Here is a 25,045-nt window from a genome sequence, read left to right as displayed (position 1 = left end):
GAGGATAGTCAGTTCACAGCTAGTTGCTCAGCTGTTATCATCTGAGTATCTTTTGGGCTTTTTCTCACCTAGATTGTTGCGTAATCTGCCTGTTTCTTTCCTTGATGACCAACTTATAAACAATACCAGTACAATTACATGTTCAGATAAACTGTTATGCTTTACATGACCTAGATCTATGGCTAGGTCACATAACCCTAGAATTATTACAGCTAAATCTCAGGTGTGCTCCAGGAAGAATTTCTGTAGCACCTGGTAAAGGAGAACTGTAGTACTGTGTTGGTATTCTTTGTACCTCAGGTAGAGAGGTCTTAGAAGCTACTTTTTAAAGAATTAAATCCCATCAAGAACTGGTAGGTACAGAATCAATGTGAATATGCTGAATTGAAATCTAATGAGGTTTAAGGAACCCCAGTATACAAAGAGACTGAAAAATCTCAGTGCTTTTCCAGAACTGGCTTCAATTAATAAGCAGACAGCTGGCAATAAAATAGTGAAGAGGGTCTGGCTGAGGACCAGATTTCCAGAGGAGACAAAACAAATCAGGAGTCACACCACTGGTAGAAAATGCTGCCAAGTCTTGTGAGATCTGATTAAACTTTTTCATTATAATATGAATGGCATGTATAGAGAAGATTCTGCGAAGTCCACCGGAGACTTCATTAACGCTAGCCTGTTTTACCTAGAGGACTCATGTGTGCCCCAGGACTGCTAGAAGTACAACATCCTCTTGTCCTAAGCTCTAGCATTAGTAAAGTGTGCTTTGCTCTCTACACACACACACATTTGGGGTTTTAAGATCATTAATTTACAGTTGTTGGTATAGAATGCACTACCTTTCATTCAACCTCTGTGTTTCTATAAATGAAACAATGAAGGCAAAAGTAAAGATGAATTTGTTAGAAACTGCCTCATTCAAGAAATTGGTGACTTTCTCTGCAACACACACAGAAAAATTGTAGTTCCCATTCTGGTTTGCCTTTCTGCACTCCACCGAGCTGGGAGACTCTGAAGTCCTGGTTATTTTCAGGACAGTTCATACAGTTGCTAGACATGGGATCCAAATGCCTTGGCAAACCCCATCCTTAGTCCTCATATTCGCTAATACAGAATTATGACTGGAGTTGAAGAGGCATGACTCTTGAAACCTCCCAGTACTGGTCTCGTTTTCCTTCAAATACTTAGAAAGTATATGCGTGTGCTTTTTTGAGCATTTCTGTAGCTTTACAGAGATGCAATGAAATGAAAAAAATATTCCATTTTAACTCATGCTGTTCATCCCTTCTGCAGTTTGTTTACTTTAGTTTATTTCATGCTCTTGGAGCAGGAAACTTCTAGTTTTCCAAAGTTATTGCTTGTGTTCCACTTCACACTAAGGGCCTCATTCTGGTCTGATTGAAACAGGCATAAAAATACTATGGTGAATTTGGGTAGGTAGGTGTATTGAGCTTTTTTTTAATGTCTTTTCCTCTTTATTAAAATGTGAAACACCAGCTATATCTTCAATCTTAAGTGCATTATTAGCACTTAATTTGAGTTTTGTTCTGTGGGTTCAGAATAACATCTTTTGACTCTGTGTGATATGTATAGAAAATTTGAAGATCACTTGACCCTTGAACGATATTGTGCTGCTATTTATCCTGACAAATAAATAATTTTGTTTCCTTCCTCTCATTCAGCATAGCAAGGATCCAGGACATATACTTGAAATACCATGCAGATAAAAATCACTGTCAGAATTGAGATCAATCACTTTTTCTATTGATCACTAGATTCTGCAGTTACTCGTGCAACTAGTTGAAGACAATATGGACTACCAGTTAGATATCTAAGATAGTAGTTACTTTTTTTTTTTTAAATAAGGTGTATTTTTTCATTTAAAGAAATGGCAGGTACCATCTGTATACAAATATCAGCCCATTGTTAACTTACAAATAAAACAAAAGGCAAAAAAAAATACAATCCTGAGGTGTTTTCACAAGCTATGGAGAATACCTATCTTCTTGTCACAATAGAATTTGCATTACTTTTCAAATAATATCTGAGTGCTTCACATAGGGATACAAAATAATTTCTAATTGTATATTCAGAGTCTAGTATGATATTTCATTTCTTTGACTTCTTTTCTTACAATGTCTTTGATAGAACCTTACTGAGGTGATTGGAAGAGAGGCATAAAAGACCTTGACACTGGAAAAGAAAAATTGTTTTTATTTCATGGGTATTATACCTATTATAATTTATGTATTATATTTATTTTATTATATTAAAATAACTTCTAACATAGAAAATAGCATGAATCAAAGCTATAGATTTTCTAATTTTTCTTGTGAGTTTGAATTAAGATTAGGAGCTGGATCTAGAATTTTGGCTGTTCCGTCTTTGGTAGGTCAGAATGAAGTCCTGGAAACAAATTTTCTTGAACTCTGGGGAAAATTCAGATTCAATCCATGTATGACCTTTTCAGGATAATCAATCTCTTTGTGGGCTTGGAATGTGGAAAATAAAATGGTAAGATTCAGATTCTGTACAGAAAAAGCCAGAAAGGTGTAAAAATCACAGTTTAAGGGAGTCTACCTGACTTTAAGGTGCATTTGTAATCATAAGCACGAACATTGTTTTAAACTGTCCAAACTGCATTTTATGTGCATTTTGAAAATGTACATATTTTCTTGTCAGCAAAAAGATCAATACAGTGCTGTCCAAATTGTTCATCCATTATTTTTAGCCTTTCTAGTGACAGCATTGCTGTCAGCTTTGGTTATAGAACTTTATTTAATTAAAATTTCATTCACTGTAGGAAGGATGAAGAAGTGAGTCATGTCTTATTGATGAAGATCAAGAAGGGGAAGGCATTGTTGTTTGTATTAAAATAATCACTGCAAGGTACTAGGTCATTCCAGGTTTACGTTTGAGACAGAAGGTTTGCCTCAGTTGACTGGGACTGGAATTGTCTAAATTGTCCGGGTCCCACCAATAGTAACGGGCATTGGACTGTATGCCTAATAGTTCAAAAACAATCTAGGTGTTATACACAAGGCTTGTCTAGTTGCTTTCCCACATGCTAAACTATTTACATAACAGTATGTTTATTAACTGCATTCTGAAAAGTTTGTCAAAGCTATGGCAACAATTTTAAAGCAGAAAAAAAAAAGTGTTAGAGAAGGCTGGTTTGTGAGAAGCATATGGTTCAATACACCCCCCACCCCCCGCCATTCTTCCATTCCCTGTGGATAGTGAATTGGTTTTTTAAATTATCTTTTTGTATAACTGTCTGTTAGCATATAGCATGACTTGACATCCAGTCAGCCTCACAGACAGTTTATGCAAGGTGCTGTGCAAGTGCATAAACCCCCTCCTCTTCCAGTTCCTTACCTGACTAGAAACAGCGAAGGGAGTAGCAGGAAGACAGGCAAAGACATTTGAGTGAGCAAATTATAGTCTTCATCCGTGAATCCCAAACCAACTAACGATCAGTGCACATCACTCTCCTGGGTGGCAGAGGAAAGCTGGATTTATGTAATTGGGTTAGGAGCAGCCGCCACCTCCAGCCCATGACTCCCTCCTACCCCAGCCAGTGCAGCCCAGCCTGGGGACCCAGGGACCTGGGGTCTCTGCCCAGGCTGAGGGAACCGGTTGCCACTTTCCTGTCTGCAGGTTCAACCAGTAGCAAAGCTGAGGACGTGTCCCAGAGACCAGTAATAACTGTGTGCTAGTATAGTGTAGGTCAAGAACTGATACTTCAGATGCAGTGAAACTGAGAATCACATATTGAAATGCCTCTGTGGTTAGTTCTCAAGTGCTATCAAATGTTGGTAGTAATTTTTGGAATATATTGCTGAATCTAATCATACGTTTGTGGCTTAGTTATTTGGATTATACTCTTTTTGATGTGAAGAGTGAATTGTGGCTCTAGCTTTTGATCTTAGTGCTTGTAGGATGGTGGATATTCTTTCATTATATTTGGATATATCCGTATAATGTCCTTGGCTTTGCTGGGTTTACATAAATGTTACTAAGATTTTACTTCAGTGTTGGTGACCTTGAATTTAATATTTAGAACAAAGGAACTGTGTAAGTGCTTTGAACTGGAAGATGGTACATAGGTTTCCTGCACAGCTCTACTAATGCATTGAAGATCTAAATGACCATGTACTTGGTGTCAGTTTGGGGTTCTTGCTGAGAAGGAGTTACAGGGTAGTTTCAGTGACAGTTTGAAAACCAGACAATTATATTGAAAAGTGAGCTGTTTAAATATAATTGAAGAAAGCACCGGATAGGAACCTGCAAATACTGTGCTTGCATCCACCAAACAACAGGCAATTAACTTGCACTTTTTGTCTCTCTATTCTGTTGTCTGTAAAGCATCAGAGGAATCAGTTTAATCAGTCACTGGAAAGAACAAGTTAAAAAAACTAGGAGGCAGGTTTCTGAAAGCCCTATGCTCTCTTCATCAGATAAGTCACTAGCCAATGCACATGCTAGGAAGAGAATATAAATCCGGTCCCTACAACTTGACTTTTCTGTCAATCCAAAATAACAATTCACACAGTCTAGGATTAGCACAATTTTGGTGGGGGACAGTTGGTCTGATGAGGGTATTATGCACTAGTTAGGCAATTGGGGGATCCCTAGGAGTTTTTCCTTCTCCATCTGATGTGTATTAGTGGGAGGGGGTTATTTATCTTTCTCACAGCAGTTTATGGCTCCCTACTATAGTGTCACAATTTTGCTCCAAGGGTGGTATTACCTGAAGACAAGCCTTTGCCCAATTTCTTCAAAAGTCTTTCAGAGCTAACTTTTAGGATGGTCACTGCTTAATTGCTATAACATCTCTGATTAATTCTGTGGCACCACCGGTGAACTCTGAAGTGAGTGCTTACTGAAGTGAGTCAGGCAAATTTAGGAGCTACCACCAGTAATTTTAGCTGATGGGCAAGACTGTTTTAGAAAATTTTAAAAAAACATTGCTGGTCATTTGAATGTTCTGGCAAAGCCTTTCAGTTACAATGAGTTTCAATTGTATTTCGGGGAAGACTTAGGTGTATCTGAGTTTTTTTAGTAATAGGTGCCACATCCTACAGCATCTGTCCTCAAGCTCCAGTTGCTTGTTACTGCCCTCTCTTCATTGCCCTCTCTTTTAGCCAAGACAACTATTTGGGTGGCACGTGATAAACTGTATATAGGAAGAGAATTTAAGATTATGTTCATTCCTTTTTCCTGCTGCTGTTCTAACAATATCGGTCTGATAATCTGTTATCCTCCTGTTTCCACAAATAGCTGTTTCCATGCTATTGAAGAAGGCAGTAAGGCATTGGGGATCAGAAGTTGAGTAGGAAAGTGGGAGAAGGAATGGGAGCTGTGTAATCTCTCTCAGCTGCCAAAACAAATGTATGTGATTTTTTTTACCCTTGTCAGCCAACAACTGCCTGGCTAGTCATCTTCCTAGCTGAAATCTGCAAAACCATTATGCATTTTCTAGACTTTTTACCCTGTTTACCAATAAACTGTTGTTAACTCCTCCCTTCCTGCTTTCATCTTAAACAGATTCTGTCTAAATTATTTTCTTGAAGCTTTTTCAAGGAGTTCATTGTCAAAGATTTATAAGTAGTGAATCAGGCTCTGTCTTATCAAGGACATTTTTCTCAAGTAAATTGACACATTCAGTTCTGAAGGACATTCAGTTAAACAATTACATCAAACATCCTCTGCCTTCCTGCCTTTTAGCCTGAGTCAAGACACTAATTCGTTCTCATCTCTTATAAACCACCTTCAGAAAGACAGGCAAATGAACGCATTCAGAGCAAAAATGAAAATACTACAGATTCTCCTCAGATTCTTCAGAAGTGGGCCAGGACATCAGATTTTAGGGCTAGTTTTAAGTTTGCAGAAAGTTTCCAGCACAAGTATTCATTGCCCAGGAAGCTTAGTTCTAGAGAAGGCTAAACTGGAAATTCACTTCATGGAATGCATGGAATCCATTTTCCTCAGAAAAATCTGAGAAATGGGAATATGATTCCTAAAATATATCAAGGAGATGAATCCTTTTCCTATTCCCTTAGTCTTTGTATGAAGAGAGAAGTAATGAGAAACAGCAATAGGGTGCTGAGGCAGGAGAAGGGTAGCAGAAGACTTCCATCCTGTAGACAAAAATTAATGAGTCGTCAGCTGTACCATATAAATTCTTGCAGGTAGTTTCCAATGACTTCAATCACTAACATTGCAATGTAATCTAATAACTGTATATTTCCTTTCCACCTTGCCTTTTTCTTCCCCCATCTAGAAAACATATCTTTTCCTGTGAAAAAATACTAGCTTGAGTAATAGTATATGCAGCTAATAATGTTCTTTATTCTGCTGATCTACAGGGGTTCCTATACAGATGAATGACTCGGATCACTCGCTATTTCAGCATTCATTTCAAGGATGCATGCAGTTTATTCACGTGGATGATCAGCTGGTGGATTTGCACGCAGTGGAGCAAGGGCAGCTGGGAAGCTTTGCCAATGTTACCATTGACATGTGTGCCATTATTGACAGGTAAGTTGCAGAGACATCACTGATACATTTCCTGTGTATTCTGAAAATATACATTGATACCGAAAAGGTGGTTCTGACACTGCCAGTGATCATGTCAAAGCAGTCTCACCTTTTAGCAGTGGGAACCATGCTTAAGTGATGGAGATGATGGCTTTAAGCTGTAGATTGTGCAGGGTGCAGTGGAAAGCATATCTCCAATCTCCCCACTTTCAGGCAGAGAAGGAGGTAAAAAGCTCTTGTAAGTCAAATTCAGCCTATGGGTCAATAATATGGCTGCCTTGCATAGAGGGAACTCTCCCAAAAAGTCAGGACATTTTGTAGGTTTCTTAGGTGATTGTTACGGAGATCTTTTTGGAACTAGGAGTTGTGCTTCCTGGCTTCAGTACCTTCTGGCTTCACTGAATTCCTCAGAGAATTAAAATAGGTCCACATGCTTGCATAACTGCATGTAATAATTGCTCAGACATTATGAAATTAATGCTTAGTGGGGGTTTTTTCCAAACCGAGAAGAGTAATTCAGAATTACGGCAAGCTTTTGCTTTGAGCCCCACCTTTTCAACCACTTACCTGTGTTGATTTCTGATACTCCTGATTAATAGTTTCTTCTTTGTTGGCAAAAAAGAGAATACTAGGAAAGACAGGGAAAGAGCAAGTAGCCCAAGGCCTGAATGCAGACAGCTGGGCTTATCATGAAAATTACCTACATATTAAACGCATTGCAAGTCTGCTGGAAAGCTGAAAATGGCTTTTTAGAATTATGCTTTCAAAGAAGCAAAGATTACAAGATCATAGAACCCTAGAATAATTCAGGTAACAAGCAACCACCGGAGTTCATGTGCTCCAAGCCCCGTTCAGTGCAGGGCCAACTTCAAAGCTATATCAGGTTGCTGAGGCCTGTGTCCAGTCAGGTTTTGAGTATCTCCAAGGATGGAGATTCTGCGGGCTGAGTGCCTCTGGATATCATCAGCAAAGATCTGCATAGTTATGGTAAAGAAATGTATGTGCTTTTCATTTCCTATTGTAAGTTAAGAGAATCTTAAAGAGATAAATGCTGTGAAAAAATGAAATATGGCATACTGCTTTGGTCTTGCAAAATGCCTTCTCTTCCTGAAATGTAGACATAAGTTTGCACTAAACAGGCTGAGGTGGGTTGACAGTGGTGAGCAGCCAAACACCCACCCTACATTTTGCTCACTCCCCTCTCCCAGGAGATGGGGAGAAAAACAGAAGGAAGGAGAGGAATTCATTCACTACTTCGCATCAGCAGGCAGATGTCCAGACGCTTCCTGGGAAGCAGGCCCTCAGCGCGTGTAACAGCTGTTTGGGAAGGGAAACTCCGTAACCCAAAACATCTCCCCTTCCTCCTCCATTCCCTGAGTTTTTATTGCTAAGCATGAGGTTATATAGTATGGGATATTCCGACGGTCAGTTTGGGTCAGCTGTCCCAGCTGTGTCCCGTCCTAACATCTTGCCCAGCCCCATCCTCCTGACTGTTATGGGGGGCGTGTGGAGAGACAGCCTTAATGTTGCGCCAGCCCCGTTCAGCAGCAGCCAAAACATCGGTGTGTTACCATCACTCTTTCAGCCGCAGCTGGGAGGCACAGCACCATATGGGCTGCTATGAAGAAGGTCAACTTAGTAACTTCATCCCAGCCAGAGCCAGTAAACCATTTTAGTAATGTCAGTGTTTAAGGAGCATGCTTTGCGGCGTACCAGTGAGATGTTCCGGTGTGTCAGGCCACTTCGGATTGCTGCTTTTCATGAACCTGTTGAGGTTTGAAGTCATAGTGAAAAGAGGAAGTGAAGAGCTGCTGTCATAGGGAGGAAGTTTGTTCTATCTCCTCACATACAACTGAAATTAGAAAGGCCTCCTGTGGTTAGTATTTGGTAGTTTGAATTGCTTAGGAATATTTGGGTTTGGAAACGTAAACTGACTTGGAAGAAAGGATGTCAAGATATATCTAATTAAGTCTCTGCTTTTTACCCAGTGGATAAATCTAAGCTTATGTGACAGTTTGTATTGATCCCTCTTATGCCAGTGTCGATTAGAAATAATTGCATCATCATAGTGAAGTTAATCAGAATCAGGCTTTTGCGATGTATTATAACGTAATTACAATTAACTTACAATGTAAGTTAATTAGAGTTTTACAATGCATTTTTGAAAAATAGGACTTAAAGCTTCCTGTATGTCAAGCCACTTACTTTTGAAGTGAACTTCATATAGAAGTTACTGTTTATAAGGTATTTATTTTTATAACATATAATAATATATATTCAAATATTTCATATAATGTCATATGCCATATGTATCATATCACACACCTTTTACTATATTAAAATATTATTATGCTTTAGATATTTAACATGTATTTTATATTAGATTTTATATAGTTTATAATATTGGTATTGATAATATATTTTAATATAAATAACAGTGTTTTATATATGTTTCTGTATGTCTGTTTTCTTTATACAAGAAAACGTATTCTCACTCTCTTTCTCTGTTCTGCCACTTTGGACCCTGATATCATCTTCATTATATAAATTAAAATGATACATCTTATATTTCTGCTTTCTAAGCACTGGGAGATTGTGTTGCAAGCAGAGTAACAATTGTATAATCATAGGAAATTAGAATAGTATCCAGAGAATTTTCTTAGGGGTGGGTTTGGGTTTTTTTTAAGGCTTGAGATGTAATCTAGTTTGTTGGTTTCCCATGATCGTTTATTTCTTTGTAGTTTGCACTTTGAAACAAACCCTTTGACTAAGAAGTAATAATGCCAAGCTTTAGATCTGACTGGATTTTTATGGCTGTCTTGTTAACATCTGCAAATAAGAGTTTACAAACACTTCTGTTATAATATGCCACTATATATAACATTTTTTATGCAGCTTTCTTTTAAAGGATACAAGTACCATGTGTGCTGTATATTAGCTTAATTTCATTTCCTTTGAAACGGGAAGGTACTTGTGGCTGTGATACTGGGATCGTCCTGCTTTTTTTAACTTGTTTGGCTCTGAATCATAAAGGCTTCGGTCATCATCAACATGGAAATTGCTTTCATAGCCACACTTCAGTGAAGACCCCCACTGGGCAAAAAGATAAGCTGTCACATTGAATTATTCTTACTGCAGACTTCAGCCATTTGGTTGGGGAAAAAGACGTGAAGTTGTAAACAGTGGCATTTTTCATCATTAGCCAGAGCGAATAGTAAGGAGGGGACAGTTTTCTCTATAAGGACATGACAAAACATACTGAGAGTGACGAGTTCTCATGTTGCAGTCCCCTGGAGGTAACTGCTTCCAAATTCCCAGGTTCTGCCAAGCTAAACACCTGCCCCTATGGAAAGGGTTTCTGCATTTTAGTTCCAGTATTTTTTTTAAGACCTTAGAAGAATAGTCATGTTAGAGTATTACACTTGTACTTGGGAGGTACAAGTGTTGAACCAGAGTCTTTTTATTTTTAGTCTTCCCCTCCTCACATGAGCATTTTGCTGTTGCAAAGACTGCAAGCTGAGATCTTATTAAAAGGGAACACCAAAGCTAAGGAACATTCTGTTTTCACCAGTGGCCAAATAGTACAAATGTATATCATTTCATGCAGGTATATATATATAGTAATTACAGGCAGTTAAAATGCTACTCAGAAAAAATAATCATCCCTGTTTCTGTACCTTAATTAACTTTAATTGTATTAGCAATGGAAGTTGCATTGTTGTCACAGTGATCAACATGCTGTACTGCTTGTGACAGCACAGGTCTCTATACACCTCCTTTACTTATTGTTAACAAACTAACTTCTTGTTACAGTCCAGATGGTACAGTTGTACTTTAGGATTTTAGCACAGGACATTGAACAGGAATTATTACTCACAACTAATTTATCCCAGTAGTCTCAGAGAATTCTAAAGCTTGCCTGACTTTGTTGTGGCTAGAATTACGGATTTTAATCACGAAACCACAATGAGGAGATACTAAAATGATTTCAAAATATAGTGTCCAATCTGTTGTTGTAGATTATGCAGAACATATGCCAATTTTAATGAAAATCTCTGTGTACCATAAGAGGTGAAATGACAGAAATGGGGAAAAAATGCAGTACCACGTTAAAGAATTAACGTAAGTAGTCAGATATGTGCGGCAGAACATTTCTGGGTGATTATTGCTCACCTGCTGTGGTGATACACCCTGTATGACAGAGTGCCAGCATTCGGCTTTAATCCCATACAGCCACATTCTCTAGACTATGTGATTGCCAGTCAAAATTTGACATAATTCATTTAAATAACAAAACACAGCAAGCATAACAGTGCATGAAAATGGCCACAATGTAACATTGGCAGCATGACAGAATTTCTTTCGAATTAAAAATCATCATTGCAAGTAGTCTTAAAATTCTTCACTTCTGGGTCTTTACATGGCCTTTAGGCTTCTGGCCTTCCACTCTGTACTCCCCCTCCCTCTTCCAGTTGAGTGGCAAGGCAGACAGCAAGGAATAAGACAGACACCATCCTGTAGGACTCTGCATAAGAAGTAGATGATATACCAATGTCCAGACTAGAAGCAAAACCTGCCTTAGAGTTGAGTTGTTCCCAAGACAAATTCACAAAAAGGAAGTAAAATAGGACTGGGGAAGAGCTGAAACTGTACCACGACTTCAGCCTGCAGATGTTTCCTGGCCTTATGGATGGAAGCCACTTCCTACATGTACCTTCTCCCTCTCCTCTTCCTCTCCCCACTTCTCTTGGGAACCATACGAACTTTTGATGTGGAAATGGAGCTGAAAGCTGCCTTTCAACAAGAGAGATTCAAATGCATTTACTTCAAAATCCATCTCAGTCCAGAAAGGTGACTATGTAGACACAGATTATAGCTCAGTTGACAGTGACACTGCTTTTAATACTGTGGCACTTGTCCCCTATGTACCAGTGTGTGACTACAGCCATGTTAACACAGATCAATAGACAGCTGGAAGGTTATAAACTCTACAGAGCTGGACAGAAAATAGGAATGGTTTAATTACCTTTCTCTTCGTAGTTTATATTAGTTTTCTCCAAGAATGTTTTTTTACTATGAAAAAAAAATCTCCATTCTGTCACATACAAAAAAGGGGGGGGGAACATTGTAAAAATAGGGAAAAAGGAGACATGAGAAACACCAACAAATGGATTTTCCCATGTGTTCACTAACTTTCTACCTTGCATGCAGCTGGAAAAATTTGGATAACTTGCAAAAGTTAACAAAGAGTGAGTCCAGTGAGAATTAAAATATGTGTTGTTTTAGAGGTAAGATACTGATATAATAGTTGCTCGACCAAAGATGTCTATGCAGCACTTTGGTATCCTCAAGAAATTGGCTGGACCTTCCAGCTGTCGTTAGTTAGAAGGGAGCTCCCCAAGACAGCAACATAAGTGCAGATTTTTTAAATAACCTTTTGGGCCAGCAGGCTAGTCAAGTGAATTGTTATGTGCTGGTTTTATCACTTCAAATCAACCTTACTTAGGGATTTCATGTATTTTGGTGACAATAATACCATGGACTTTATTATAAACTTTCCTCAGAAAAGTATTTTTCACTTGATTCTTCTTTATCTAAGATGATTTATCTAATTTATCTAATGACCCAGACTGTTCAATAACTGAATAGCGTATTCAGTAGCTGTTTAAGCAAGTTAGAGTAGTTTCAAAGGCAGATACTTCGAACACTATTTTATACTTATACCTTTGCCATGGTTTTGGTTTTTTCTTTATTCACTTTATAAAACAGGTTACAATAGTTAATGGCATTCTTATGAGACTCTTTCAAATAACTCTGTGGCTCATATGTCATCTTGTAGCTGGATGCCTAAACATTTTGAAATCTCCGGAATCCTCAGTTGTTGTCTTGTATTTAATCCTGGATAAACTCTGCAGAGGAAAAAAATCTTCTTTCATTTTAACTTTAATAAATATTAATCCATCTTTCAATTATGAAAATGTATGCTACTGAAATAATTTTCTAGAGCAAGTGGACTATTTGTTCATGACAGATACTTGTTCTTGCTAAAACAAAAGCTAAGATAGTAAACATTTCAATGTATTTCTAAGGAGGAGTGTGTAAAGCAGAGTTCTGGACAACCTGATGACTAATAGGGGTGCTCTCCAGGCGGCAGGGTAGGTTTCTGCAATGGCCTGAGAGAAGAGTAATAGCCCTGGGGTTGTCATTGGGAGCCAAGTGGCCGAGGAGGCGTCAGGGACGCCCAGCAGCTGTGCCTGCTGCATGGCCACCAAGGGCAGGGACAGCCCCTGGGCCTCCTGGGCACGGGGACTGCCTCGGGGCCAGCACCCCAAAGGCCGGCCTCCTTCCTTCCTTCCTTCCTTCCTTCCTTCCTTCCTTCCTTCCTTCCTTCCTTCCTTCCTTCCTTCCCCGGGGCGGGGCTGCGCATGGGGTCCCCGTCACCCCCATGTCACAGTGCCGCCACCACGGCAACGCAGCAGTCACAATGCCCCGGGGCAGGATAAAAGGGAGCAGCCTCCCGTGTGCCACTGCCAGAGCTGGCCCAGGGACAGCCCAGAGACCTCCAAGAGGAGGTCCTTAAGGAGCCGGTGGAATTGGTTGGAGGGGGCTGGGTGAGGACCCCCCTGCGGGGGCAGGACGAGGCTGATGGAGGTTCCTGAGGAGCGCTGCAGAGCTGGCCGTCCTCATCCCCTGCGGAGCCAGGGGCAGCAGCAAGTAAAGAAATGGAATGCAGAGGTGTTGCCAGGGGTCCCAGGGCAGGCGCGGGAGGGCTTCTTGTCGCCAGAGGAGATCAGGCCAGGGGCCTTTTGCCCCTGAGATGGCTCCAGGCTGAGGGCCGAGAATTAGGGCTTGGGCATCTCTCTCCTGGGAGGCGTGGCCAGCCTACCTGTGGGAGGAGGAGGAGGAGGAGGAGGCCGGTCTTGCTCAGGTGCTCAGGGAATAGCCGATCGCCAGCACCGCTGGGGTCAGGAAGGAATTTTCCCCCGGGGCAGATTGGCACTGGTCCCCGGGGGTTTTTTGCCTTCCTCTGCAGCACTGAGCCAGGACCGCTTGTTGTCAGGGCTCCTCCGCTCCCTTTTGGCTCGGTCACTGCCTGCTGCTCATGCCTGCCCCACGAAGATGGCCTGTCGTGCCCTGCAGCTGGGGGGAGGCAGGCTTTTTTTGCCCCCGGTGGGCTAGCAAGCGTCGCCGGGGGTTTTTTGCCTGCCTCTGCAGCACTGAGCACCGGCCCCTTGCCAGGCCTGCTTTGGGCCCCTTTGGCCAGGTGCCTGCTGCTCACGCTCCACGAAGGTGGCCCTCGTGCCCCGCGTCCGGGGGGAGGAAGCTTTCTAGACTCCCAGGGCGGGCCCCAAGGGAGGCCCGCGGGGGTGTCTTCTTGTCCTCTGTGGCACTGAGCACAGCCCCTTGTCAGGGCTCCGTTTCCCCGGGGTTTCTTGCTTGGGCAAAACAGCTGGTGCTCGGAAGGGCTCCAGCCTTGCTGCAGCAATACACGCGCAGGGCAGGCACGAGAGCCCTTTTCCCGCATCGCTGGCCCAGAAGCACAGTGGCGGAGCAAGTTTTGGAAGGCCAAAAGGATGCTTATCATCGGCCGGTGTCATACTTTGGAAAATAATCCCACGGTTCCACCCACCTCCTCTTCTTCCTCCTCCTCCTCCTCCTCCTTCTTCTTCATCTTCTTCTTCTTCTTCTTCTTCTTCTTCTTCTTCTTCTTCTTCTTCTTCTTCTTCTTCTTCTTCTTCTTCTTCTTCTTCTTCTTCTTCTTCTTGTTTGTTTGTGTGTGGTGGGTACTGCTGCTCCTAGTTCAAGTTCTGCCTCTTCAGGGACCATAGGGACTGCTTGGCCTGTATTCCTGCTGCTGCTTTCTGTGGCTCTGTGGCTTTCCTTTGCCATAAAGTAACATGAAAGAACATAAAATACCAAAGTATAATGAAACATGACATAACATAACATAACATAACATGACATAACATAACATACTACAAAATAACGCAACCATACACAACAGAACCAAGCATAACATAAACATAACATTACATTACATAGCATTACATAAAGTTACATAGCAAAACCAAACATAAAACATAAGAGAAGAAAAAAAAATTTGACAAAGGAAAAGAGAAGAGAAGAGATGAGAAAAGAAAAAAGAAAAAAAAAGGAAAGAAAGAGAAAGGAAAAAAGGAAAAAGAAAAGAGAAAAGAAAGAAAAGAAAAAAGCAAAGCAAAGGAAAGAGAAAAGCAAAGCAAAGCAAAGAAAAAAAAAGAAAAGAAAAGAAAAGAGAAGGAAAGGAAAAGAAAAAAGAGAAGGAAAAGAAAAGAAAAGAAAAAAGAAACGAAAAGAAACGAAACGAAACGAAACGAAACGAAACGAGAAAAGAGAAAAGAGAAAAGAGAAAAGAGAAGAAAAGAGAAGAAAAGAGAAGAAAAGAGAAGAAAAGAAAAGAAAAGAAAAGAAAAGAAAAGAAAAGAAAAGAAAAGAAAAGAAAAGAAAAGAAAAGAAAAGAAAAGAAAAGAAAAGAAAAGAAAAGAAAAGAAAAGAGAAGAGAAGGAGAAAAGAGGAAAAGAATTCTCGTACATATAAAGTAAGGTACGAGAAGATCACATTACATAATACAAAACAACCTAAAAGAAATCAGCAACATAACGAACAGAACAGAAAAGGAAAGGAAAGCCGTGGAAAGTCAAGAGAAGAATAGAAAAGGATTCCGAAAAATAACGTAGCATCACGTAAGGTGATGTACCATAGAATAACAGAAAAAGCAGAGCAAAGCAAAGCAAAGAAAGGAAAAGCAACGCAAAGCAAAGCAAAGCAGAGCAAAGCAAAGCAAAGAAAGGAAAAGCAAAGGAAAAGCAAAGCGAAGAGAAGAGAAAAGAAGGAACAGATTGAAAGCGAAGCAAAGCAAAGCAAAGAGAAGGAAAAGAAAAAAGAAAAGAGAAAAGAGAAAAGAGATGAAAATTATTCAGAATTATAACAATGTTACATAATACAAAATAACGTAAAATAAACAACATCATGAACAGGACAGAATGGAAAAAGAAAAGAAAAAGCAAAGCGAAGAAAAGGATTCCAAAAAATAACATAATATCATATAAAGTAATGTACCATAGAATAACAGAAAAAGCAAAAGCAAAGCAAAGAGGAAATAATAGACAAGACAAATGGATTCGGTAAACACATATAACATGACATGACATAACATAACATATAACACGACATAACATGACGTAGCATAACATCATATAACATAACACGACATGACATGACATGACATATTGTAACATAACAAAATATCATAACAATAAAATAGAAAAGAATTAAATAAATAAAATCAAACAAACACAGTTGCGATTTGTGATCTTGAAAGTGGTTTTGGAACTGAATACCCCCTGGAGTTTCAGGCAAATACTGCTCTCGTCATTGTTTGACTTCTAGTGAGCACAGGGAATAGAATAGAATAGAACACAACACAACACAACACTTCAGGTGGAAGGGACCTACACCGACCATCTCGTCCAAGTGCCTGAGCACTTCAGGGCTGCCCAAAGGTCAAGCACGGCACTAAGGGTGCTGTGCAAATGCCTCTGCAACACTGACCGGCGTGGGGCATGGAGCACCCCGCTAGGAAGCCTGTTCCAGGGTTTGGCAACCCCCTTGGGAAAGAAATGGTTCCGCATGTCACGTCCGACCCTCCCCTGACGGTCGCAGCTCGGAGCCATTCCCCCGCGCCCTGGCCCTGGGTCCCAGGGAGAAGAGAGCAGCACCTCCCTCTGCACCTCCCCTCCGCAGGAAGCTGGAGAGAGCAGTGAGGTCGCCCCTCAGCCCCCTTCTCTCCAAACCAGACAAGCCCAGAGTCCTCAGCCGCTCCTCAGAGGACATGCCTGCCAGCCCCTTCGCCACCTTGCTTTGGTGGCCGCCTCCAGACGCTTGCAAGTACCTCCACATCCTTTTGAAAGGCTGGGGCCCAATTTAGGGGATTGCATTCCCGCACTGTGATCTGCCCCCCCGCCCAAGCTGGGGAACGCGATTAGTGCAGCTCTAGTGAGTTATTTCAGGATGTGCTGTTCCCACCTGCGTTTGCCTTGTCGGGCCCTTTGCAAAGAGGAAAGCATGGCCTTCAAATGCACGGGCTACCGGTTCCTTTTCCAGTGGAGCTCAAACCATCGGTTGCAGCTTACAAATGCCATGGGCTTGGAAATCCTCGCGACTTCAAGCCTGTCTTTTTGCTACGCGCCCTCTGGGCAGGGGGCCCTCCTGGCCAGGGAATTTGTCTCTGGCCTCCCTCTGCCTGCGGAGCCTTCAGAGCCACGTGCGAGGACACAGGCAAGGGCCTGTCTGGTCACACGGAGCTTGCCCCCCAATGTGGAGCTTCGTTCACCGAATAGACAGAGTCTGGCAGCTTTCTGCACTCCTTGCACCAGTTTTGCAAACTAAGGACCAAGCGTGTGCTATGAGATTCTTTTTCCTAGCTTCATTTATTAATGAAAAAACCCAAAGAATGAAGTTCCTCGGTATCTGAGTGACGTCACCAGTCATTTCATCACACCAACATTCTGCAGTAATTTCCGGCGGGCGTCTAAGAAGGAAGCTCTTCAGTCCTCCTTTGCAGCTCTCTTGCAGGCGCGTAGGGACTCGTAAAGAGAGGCGGTTGCCCTTTAGCGTCGGATGGCCGCCTGGCCAGCCAACTGCTGACCCACATTGGCATTGTCAGCAACAACCTTCCCCTCCACTAAATGCCTGCAGAAATCATTGAAAAACTCAGTGGCCTTTAGTCACACCGCTGGAGAGTAAAGCATACCCCCCCGAGACAGCCCCGGGGTTGTCCTTGGGAGCCGAGTGGCCGGGGAGGGGTCAGGGACACCCAGCAGCTGTGCCTGCTGCATGGCCACCAAGGGCAGGGACAGCCCCCTGGGCCTCCTGGGCACGGGGACTGCCTCGGGGCCAGCACCCCAAAGGCCGGCCTCCTTCCTTCCTTCCTTCCTTCCTTCCTTCCTTCCTTCCTTCCTTCCTTCCTTCCTTCCTTCCCCGGGGCGGGGCTGCGCATGGGGTCCCCGTCACCCCCATGTCACAGTGCCGCCACCACGGCAACGCAGCAGTCACAATGCCCCGGGGCAGGATAAAAGGGAGCAGCCTCCCGTGTGCCACTGCCAGAGCTGGCCCGGGGACAGCCCAGAGACCTCCGAGAGGAGGTCCTTAAGGAGCTGGTGGAATTGGTTGGAGGGGGCTGGGTGAGGACCCCCCTGCGGGGGCAGGACGAGGCTGATGGAGGTTCCTGAGGAGCGCTGCAGAGCTGGCCGTCCTCATCCCCTGCGGAGCCAGGGGCAGCAGCAAGTAAAGAAATGGAATGCAGAGATGTTGCCAGGGGTCCCAGGGCAGGCGCGGGAGGGCTTCTTGTCCCCAGAGATCAGGCCAGGGGCCTTTTGCCCCTGAGATGGCTCCAGGCTGAGGGCCGAGAATTAGGGCTTGGGCACCTCTCTCCTGGGAGGCGTGGCCAGCCTACCTGTGGGAGGAGGAGGAGGAGGAGGCCGGTCTTGCTCAGGTGCTCAGGGAATAGCCGATCGCCAGCACCGCTGGGGTCAGGAAGGAATTTTCCCCCGGGGCAGATTGGCACTGGTCCCCGGGGGTTTTTTGCCTTCCTCTGCAGCACTGAGCAGGACCGCTTGTTGTCAGGGCTCCTCCGCTCCCTTTTGGCTCGGTCACTGCCTGCTGCTCATGCCTGCCCCACGAAGATGGCCTGTCGTGCCCTGCAGCTGGGGGGAGGCAGGCTTTTTTTGCCCCCGGTGGGCTAGCAAGCGTCGCCGGGGGTTTTTTGCCTGCCTCTGCAGCACTGAGCACCGGCCCCTTGCCAGGCCTGCTTTGGGCCCCTTTGGCCAGGTGCCTGCTGCTCACGCTCCACGAAGGTGGCCCTCGTGCCCCGCGTCCGGGGGGAGGAAGCTTTCTAGACTCCCAGGGCGGGCCCCAAGGGAGGCCCGCGGGGGTGTCTTCTTGTCCTCTGTGGCACTGAGCACAGCCCCTTGTCAGGGCTCCGTTTCCCCAGGGTTTCTTGCTTGGGCAAAACAGCCGGTGCTCGGAAGGGCTCCAGCCTTGCTGCAGCAATACACGCGCAGGGCAGGCACGAGAGCCCTTTTCCCGCATCGCTGGCCCAGAAGCACCGTGGCGGAGCAAGTTTTGGAAGGCCAAAAGGATGCTTATCATCGGCCGGTGTCATACTTTGGAAAATAATCCCACGGTTCCACCCACCTCCTCTTCTTCCTCCTCCTCCTCCTCCTCCTCCTCCTCCTTCTTCTTCTTCATCTTCTTCTTCTTCTTCTTCTTCTTCTTCTTCTTCTTCTTCTTCTTCTTCTTCTTCTTGTTTGTTTGTGTGTGTGTGTGTGGTGGGTACCGCTGCTCCTAGTTCAAGTTCTGCCTCTTCAGGGACCATAGGGACTGCTTGGCCTGTATTCCTGCTGCTGCTTTCTGTGGCTCTGTGGCTTTCCTTTGCCATAAAGTAACATGAAAGAACATAAAATACCAAAGTATAATGAAACATGACATAACATAACATAACATAACATAACATAACATAACATACTACAAAATAACGCAACCATACACAACAGAACCAAGCATAACATAAACATAACATTACATTACATAGCATTACATAAAGTTACATAGCAAAACCAAACATAAAACATAAGAGAAGAAAAAAAAATTTGACAAAGGAAAAGAGAAGAGAAGAGAAGAGAAGAGAAGAGAAGAGAAGAGAAAAAAGAAAAAAAAAAAGGAAAGAAAGAGAAAGGAAAAAAAGGAAAAAGAAAAGAGAAAAGAAAGAAAAGAAAAAAGCAAAGCAAAGGAAAGAGAAAAGCAAAGCAAAGCAAAGAAAAGAAAAGAAAAGAGAAGGAAAGGAAAAGAAAAAAGAGAAGGAAAAGAAAAGAAAAGAAAAAAGAAACGAAAAGAAACGAAAAGAAAAGAAAAGAGAAAAGAAAAAAGTAAAGAAAAGTAAAGTAAAGTAAATAAAAGAAAAGAAAAGAAAAGAGAAAAGAGGAAAAGAATTCTCGTACATATAAAGTAAGGTACGAGAAGATCACATTACATAATACAAAACAACCTAAAAGAAATCAGCAACATAACGAACAGAACAGAAAAGGAAAGGAAAGCCGTGGAAAGTCAAGAGAAGAATAGAAAAGGATTCCGAAAAATAACGTAGCATCACGTAAGGTGATGTACCATAGAATAACAGAAAAAGCAGAGCAAAGCAGAGCAAAGCAAATCAAAGCAGAGCAAAGCAAAGCAGAGCAAAGAAAGGAAAAGCAAAGGAAAAGCAAAGCAAGGAAAAGCAAAGCAAAGCAGAGCAGAGCAAAGCAAAGCAGAGCAATGCAAGGAAAAGCAAAGGAAAAGCAAAGCAGAGCAGAGCAAAGAGAAAATAATAGACAAGACAAATGGATTCCATAAAAATACATACCATACCGTACCTTACCATACCAAACCACACCATACCATACCACAGCATTACATTACATTACCTAACAAAACCAAACATAAAACATAGCATAAAAGAAAAAAAGAGAAGGGAAGGGAAGGGAAGGGAAGGGAAGTGAAGGGAAGGGAAGGGAAGAGAAGAGAAGAGAACAGAAGAGAAGAGAAGAGAAGAGAAGAGAAGAGAAGAGAAGAGAAGAGAAGAGAAGAGAAGAGAGAAGGAACAGATTGAAAGTGAAGCGAAGTGAAGCAAAGCAAAGTGAAATCAGAAAAGAAAAAAAAAGAAAAGAAAGAAAAGAATTCTCGTACATATAAAGTAAGGTAAGAGAAGATCACATTACATAATACAAAACAACCTAAAAGAAATCAGCAACATAACAGAACAGAAAAGGAAAGGAAAGCCATGAAAAGTCAAGAGAAGAATAGAAAAGGATTCCGAAAAATAACGTAGCATCACGTAAGGTGATGTACCATAGAATAACAGAAAAAGCAGAGCAAAGCAAAGCAAAGAAAGGAAAAGCAACGCAAAGCAAAGCAAAGCAGAGCAAAGCAAAGCAAAGAAAGGAAAAGCAAAGGAAAAGCAAAGCGAAGAGAAGAGAAAAGAAGGAACAGATTGAAAGCGAAGCAAAGCAAAGCAAAGAGAAGGAAAAGAAAAAAGAAAAGAGAAAAGAGAAAAGAGATGAAAATTATTCAGAATTATAACAATGTTGCATAATACAAAATAACGTAAAATAAACAACATCATGAACAGGACAGAATGGAAAAAGAAAAGAAAAAGCAAAGCGAAGAAAAGGATTCCAAAAAATAACATAATATCATATAAAGTAATGTACCATAGAATAACAGAAAAAGCAAAAGCAAAGCAAAGAGGAAATAATAGACAAGACAAATGGATTCGGTAAACACATATAACATGACATGACATAACATAACATATAACACGACATAACATGACGTAGCATAACATCATATAACATAACACGACATGACATGACATGACATATTGTAACATAACAAAATATCATAACAATAAAATAGAAAAGAATTAAATAAATAAAATCAAACAAACACAGTTGCGATTTGTGATCTTGAAAGTGGTTTTGGAACTGAATACCCCCTGGAGTTTCAGGCAAATACTGCTCTCGTCATTGTTTGACTTCTAGTGAGCACAGGGAATAGAATAGAATAGAACACAACACAACACAACACTTCAGGTGGAAGGGACCTACACCGACCATCTCGTCCAAGTGCCTGAGCACTTCAGGGCTGCCCAAAGGTCAAGCACGGCACTAAGGGTGCTGTGCAAATGCCTCTGCAACACTGACCGGCGTGGGGCATGGAGCACCCCGCTAGGAAGCCTGTTCCAGGGTTTGGCAACCCCCTTGGGAAAGAAATGGTTCCGCGTGTCACGTCCGACCCTCCCCTGACGGTCGCAGCTCGGAGCCATTCCCCCGCGCCCTGGCCCTGGGTCCCAGGGAGAAGAGAGCAGCACCTCCCTCTGCACCTCCCCTCCGCAGGAAGCTGGAGAGAGCAGTGAGGTCGCCCCTCAGCCCCCTTCTCTCCAAACCAGACAAGCCCAGAGTCCTCAGCCGCTCCTCAGAGGACATGCCTGCCAGCCCCTTCGCCACCTTGCTTTGGTGGCCGCCTCCAGACGCTTGCAAGTACCTCCACATCCTTTTGAAAGGCTGGGGCCCAATTTAGGGGATTGCATTCCCGCACTGTGATCTGCCCCCCCGCCCAAGCTGGGGAACGCGATTAGTGCAGCTCTAGTGAGTTATTTCAGGATGTGCTGTTCCCACCTGCGTTTGCCTTGTCGGGCCCTTTGCAAAGAGGAAAGCATGGCCTTCAAATGCACGGGCTACCGGTTCCTTTTCCAGTGGAGCTCAAACCATCGGTTGCAGCTTACAAATGCCATGGGCTTGGAAATCCTCGCGACTTCAAGCCTGTCTTTTTGCTACGCGCCCTCTGGGCAGGGGGCCCTCCTGGCCAGGGAATTTGTCTCTGGCCTCCCTCTGCCTGCGGAGCCTTCAGAGCCACGTGCGAGGACACAGGCAAGGGCCTGTCTGGTCACACGGAGCTTGCCCCCCAATGTGGAGCTTTGTTCACCGAATAGACAGAGTCTGGCAGCTTTCTGCACTCCTTGCACCAGTTTTGCAAACTAAGGACCAAGCGTGTGCTATGAGATTCTTTTTCCTAGCTTCATTTATTAATGAAAAAACCCAAAGAATGAAGTTCCTCGGTATCTGAGTGACGTCACCAGTCATTTCATCACACCAACATTCTGCAGTAATTTCCGGCGGGCGTCTAAGAAGGAAGCTCTTCAGTCCTCCTTTGCAGCTCTCTTGCAGGCGCGTAGGGACTCGTAAAGAGAGGCGGTTGCCCTTTAGCGTCGGATGGCCGCCTGGCCAGCCAACTGCTGACCCACATTGGCATTGTCAGCAACAACCTTCCCCTCCACTAAATGCCTGCAGAAATCATTGAAAAACTCAGTGGCCTTTAGTCACACCGCTGGAGAGTAAAGCATACCCCCCCGAGACAGCCCCGGGGTTGTCCTTGGGAGCCGAGTGGCCGGGGAGGGGTCAGGGACACCCAGCAGCTGTGCCTGCTGCATGGCCACCAAGGGCAGGGACAGCCCCCTGGGCCTCCTGGGCACGGGGACTGCCTCGGGGCCAGCACCCCAAAGGCCGGCCTCCTTCCTTCCTTCCTTCCTTCCTTCCTTCCTTCCTTCCCCGGGGCGGGGCTGCGCATGGGGTCCCCGTCACCCCCATGTCACAGTGCCGCCACCACGGCAACGCAGCAGTCACAATGCCCCGGGGCAGGATAAAAGGGAGCAGCCTCCCGTGTGCCACTGCCAGAGCTGGCCCGGGGACAGCCCAGAGACCTCCGAGAGGAGGTCCTTAAGGAGCTGGTGGAATTGGTTGGAGGGGGCTGGGTGAGGACCCCCCTGCGGGGGCAGGACGAGGCTGATGGAGGTTCCTGAGGAGCGCTGCAGAGCTGGCCGTCCTCATCCCCTGCGGAGCCAGGGGCAGCAGCAAGTAAAGAAATGGAATGCAGAGATGTTGCCAGGGGTCCCAGGGCAGGCGCGGGAGGGCTTCTTGTCCCCAGAGATCAGGCCAGGGGCCTTTTGCCCCTGAGATGGCTCCAGGCTGAGGGCCGAGAATTAGGGCTTGGGCATCTCTCTCCTGGGAGGCGTGGCCAGCCTACCTGTGGGAGGAGGAGGAGGCCGGTCTTGCTCAGGTGCTCAGGGAATAGCCGATCGCCAGCACCGCTGGGGTCAGGAAGGAATTTTCCCCCGGGGCAGATTGGCACTGGTCCCCGGGGGTTTTTTGCCTTCCTCTGCAGCACTGAGCCAGGACCGCTTGTTGTCAGGGCTCCTCCGCTCCCTTTTGGCTCGGTCACTGCCTGCTGCTCATGCCTGCCCCACGAAGATGGCCTGTCGTGCCCTGCAGCTGGGGGGAGGCAGGCTTTTTTTGCCCCCGGTGGGCTAGCAAGCGTCGCCGGGGGTTTTTTGCCTGCCTCTGCAGCACTGAGCACCGGCCCCTTGCCAGGCCTGCTTTGGGCCCCTTTGGCCAGGTGCCTGCTGCTCACGCTCCACGAAGGTGGCCCTCGTGCCCCGCGTCCGGGGGGAGGAAGCTTTCTAGACTCCCAGGGCGGGCCCCAAGGGAGGCCCGCGGGGGTGTCTTCTTGTCCTCTGTGGCACTGAGCACAGCCCCTTGTCAGGGCTCCGTTTCCCCAGGGTTTCTTGCTTGGGCAAAACAGCCGGTGCTCGGAAGGGCTCCAGCCTTGCTGCAGCAATACACGCGCAGGGCAGGCACGAGAGCCCTTTTCCCGCATCGCTGGCCCAGAAGCACCGTGGCGGAGCAAGTTTTGGAAGGCCAAAAGGATGCTTATCATCGGCCGGTGTCATACTTTGGAAAATAATCCCACGGTTCCACCCACCTCCTCTTCTTCCTCCTCCTCCTCCTCCTCCTCCTCCTCCTTCTTCTTCTTCATCTTCTTCTTCTTCTTCTTCTTCTTCTTCTTCTTCTTCTTCTTCTTCTTCTTCTTCTTCTTCTTCTTGTTTGTTTGTGTGTGTGTGTGTGGTGGGTACCGCTGCTCCTAGTTCAAGTTCTGCCTCTTCAGGGACCATAGGGACTGCTTGGCCTGTATTCCTGCTGCTGCTTTCTGTGGCTCTGTGGCTTTCCTTTGCCATAAAGTAACATGAAAGAACATAAAATACCAAAGTATAATGAAACATGACATAACATAACATAACATAACATAACATAACATAACATACTACAAAATAACGCAACCATACACAACAGAACCAAGCATAACATAAACATAACATTACATTACATAGCATTACATAAAGTTACATAGCAAAACCAAACATAAAACATAAGAGAAGAAAAAAAAATTTGACAAAGGAAAAGAGAAGAGAAGAGAAGAGAAGAGAAGAGAAGAGAAGAGAAAAAAGAAAAAAAAAAAGGAAAGAAAGAGAAAGGAAAAAAAGGAAAAAGAAAAGAGAAAAGAAAGAAAAGAAAAAAGCAAAGCAAAGGAAAGAGAAAAGCAAAGCAAAGCAAAGAAAAGAAAAGAAAAGAGAAGGAAAGGAAAAGAAAAAAGAGAAGGAAAAGAAAAGAAAAGAAAAAAGAAACGAAAAGAAACGAAAAGAAAAGAAAAGAGAAAAGAAAAAAGTAAAGAAAAGTAAAGTAAAGTAAATAAAAGAAAAGAAAAGAAAAGAGAAAAGAGGAAAAGAATTCTCGTACATATAAAGTAAGGTACGAGAAGATCACATTACATAATACAAAACAACCTAAAAGAAATCAGCAACATAACGAACAGAACAGAAAAGGAAAGGAAAGCCGTGGAAAGTCAAGAGAAGAATAGAAAAGGATTCCGAAAAATAACGTAGCATCACGTAAGGTGATGTACCATAGAATAACAGAAAAAGCAGAGCAAAGCAGAGCAAAGCAAACCAAAGCAGAGCAAAGCAAAGCAGAGCAAAGAAAGGAAAAGCAAAGGAAAAGCAAAGCAAGGAAAAGCAAAGCAAAGCAGAGCAGAGCAAAGC

At 43.8% G+C, this 25,045-nt stretch overlaps 1 protein-coding gene across 2 annotated transcripts in view; it reads left to right on the top strand.

Moving 5' to 3' along the window:
• CNTNAP2 (contactin associated protein 2) overlaps positions 1 to 25,045 on the top strand; it is a 1,227,525-nt gene that overhangs the window by 736,230 nt on the left and 466,250 nt on the right. For both annotated transcript variants that reach the window (XM_054815498.1, XM_054815497.1), the window contains exon 10: positions 6,369 to 6,540. In XM_054815498.1, the coding sequence (XP_054671473.1) occupies positions 6,369 to 6,540 (172 nt within the window). The remainder of the gene's footprint in view (positions 1 to 6,368; positions 6,541 to 25,045) is intronic.

The sequence above is a fragment of the Grus americana genome, chromosome 2, assembly GCF_028858705.1.
Source record: "Grus americana isolate bGruAme1 chromosome 2, bGruAme1.mat, whole genome shotgun sequence".
Lineage (NCBI taxonomy): Eukaryota > Metazoa > Chordata > Aves > Gruiformes > Gruidae > Grus > Grus americana.
The sequence above is the reverse complement of the archived record's forward strand: the minus strand, read 5'-3'. Positions and strand labels throughout refer to the sequence as shown.